Source organism: Malurus melanocephalus, unplaced genomic scaffold (assembly GCF_030028575.1).
Source record: "Malurus melanocephalus ecotype Western Australia unplaced genomic scaffold, MMel_1.1 scaffold_770, whole genome shotgun sequence".
NCBI lineage: Eukaryota > Metazoa > Chordata > Aves > Passeriformes > Maluridae > Malurus > Malurus melanocephalus.
In genome coordinates, this window is record NW_026624002.1 from 28,287 (window position 1) to 29,838 (window position 1,552).

General features: G+C 51.6%; 1 protein-coding gene across 1 annotated transcript in view; it reads right to left on the minus strand.

Moving 5' to 3' along the window:
- JAKMIP3 (Janus kinase and microtubule interacting protein 3) overlaps positions 1-1,552 on the minus strand; it is a 43,616-nt gene that overhangs the window by 6,177 nt on the left and 35,887 nt on the right. The window contains exons 17-19 of the mRNA XM_057385005.1: positions 1,436-1,450; positions 932-1,000; positions 730-807 (exon numbers count right to left, since the gene is read on the minus strand). Of these exons, the coding sequence (XP_057240988.1) occupies positions 730-807; positions 932-1,000; positions 1,436-1,450 (162 nt within the window). The remainder of the gene's footprint in view (positions 1-729; positions 808-931; positions 1,001-1,435; positions 1,451-1,552) is intronic.

The following is a 1,552-nucleotide window of genomic DNA, read 5'->3' on the forward strand; positions in this document are numbered from 1 at the left end:
TGAGCCCTCGGGAAGGGCTCCTGTGCTCCTTGGTTCCAGACACAGCTCAGCATCGAGAAAATCAGCCTGAAAAATCCCCCTGACACACAGAAAATGTGCGGAGCAAAAGCTCCCCCAAATGGCTCAAGGTGCAGAGACAGCAGGATCCAGAAACGGAGGAATAAACACTCACTGCTCCTCAGAAAGCGCTCTAGGTTTACACAGAACTGGAAATAGGAGCTAAACTGAGATAAAACGTTTGCCTTTTGTGAATATATATTGAACTTTTCTCTCGTGGATGGAAACAAGGCAGCTGATTACTGAAAAGACGGGTGAAATGCCTTAGGATCAGCTAATGATGAACCTGACCTAAAAGCAGTTTTATTTCTACACATCYCAGAGGTTACAGAGGATGTAATTCAAAATCCAAGGAAATTTCCAGGCTAAAATGGCTGTTTTGGAAAGGTAAAACAAGTTACTGAAAACCTCATTTCCTTATCAGTTATTTACTGAAATTTTGGCTGAATTCAAACTCATGTTAAGTTAACGTTCAGGTCCTGACSCTGCAAGGGCCACCCAAACCCAAGGAATTCTGCTCACCAGAGAGTGGTGGTTAGCTCAGGATGCATTTAATTCACCCCGTGCAGCCCCTGGGTGCTGCCCAAAGCTGATGTGGGCACAGAGCACAGCCCTGCCCCAGGTGAGATAATGCAGGTGTGCTAACCCAGGACACTCACAGCCCGCACTCACCTTGTGAGCCTGGTCCAGAGACTGCTTCCTGAAGTCCAGCTCATCATCCAGGTAACCCTTCTGCTTGCTGAACAGCTCCTGGGGGGCAAGGAAGGGCTGGCAGTGACCACCAGGGCCCCAGGGCCATGTCCCCTCCATGTCACCTCCCTTCCCCTCCCTGTCCCCTCCTGTCCCCCTCCTGTGTCCCCTCCTGCCCCAGTACCTTCTCGTTCTCCAGGTCCAGCATCTTCTGCTGCAGCGCCGACTCGGTCACTTCGATCTGCTGGAGCCACTGAGGGAACAGAGAGCAGAGCCCAGCCTGAGCAGAACCCAGCCTAACAGAGCCCAGCCTGAGCAAAGCCCAGCGTGAGCAGAACCAGCCCAACCTGAGCAGAGCCCAGCCTGAGCAGAGCCCAGCCTAACAGAGCCCAGCCTGAACAGAGCCATGAGCTCAGCTTCCCCTGGCACCTGGGCATGTTGCAGCACATGGCAAGCACTACTCAACAGGAAAATTCTCTACATCACTGCGTTTTTCTTTTCTATCTATTAGTAATGGAAAAAAAACGTATTTCAAAGCCTGGCCCTTCCCTCCTGCCATCACTCAGTGAAGTTCAGTAACATTTTGAGTTGAGCACTGTCTGTCTGCAGTGCTGGATTGTGCCTTTCCATGGACAAAGCCCAGAATAATTCCCCATAAAGCACCGTGGCAGTGGTGTGGAGCTGTCACCTCCTGCTGCAGTGTCTGCTCAGGGCTCAGCTGCTCTCCAGACCCACAAACACTGAGATGATGCTGTGCTCTGTATTTTCAGGGGCTCAGCTGCTCTCCAGACCCACAAACACTGAG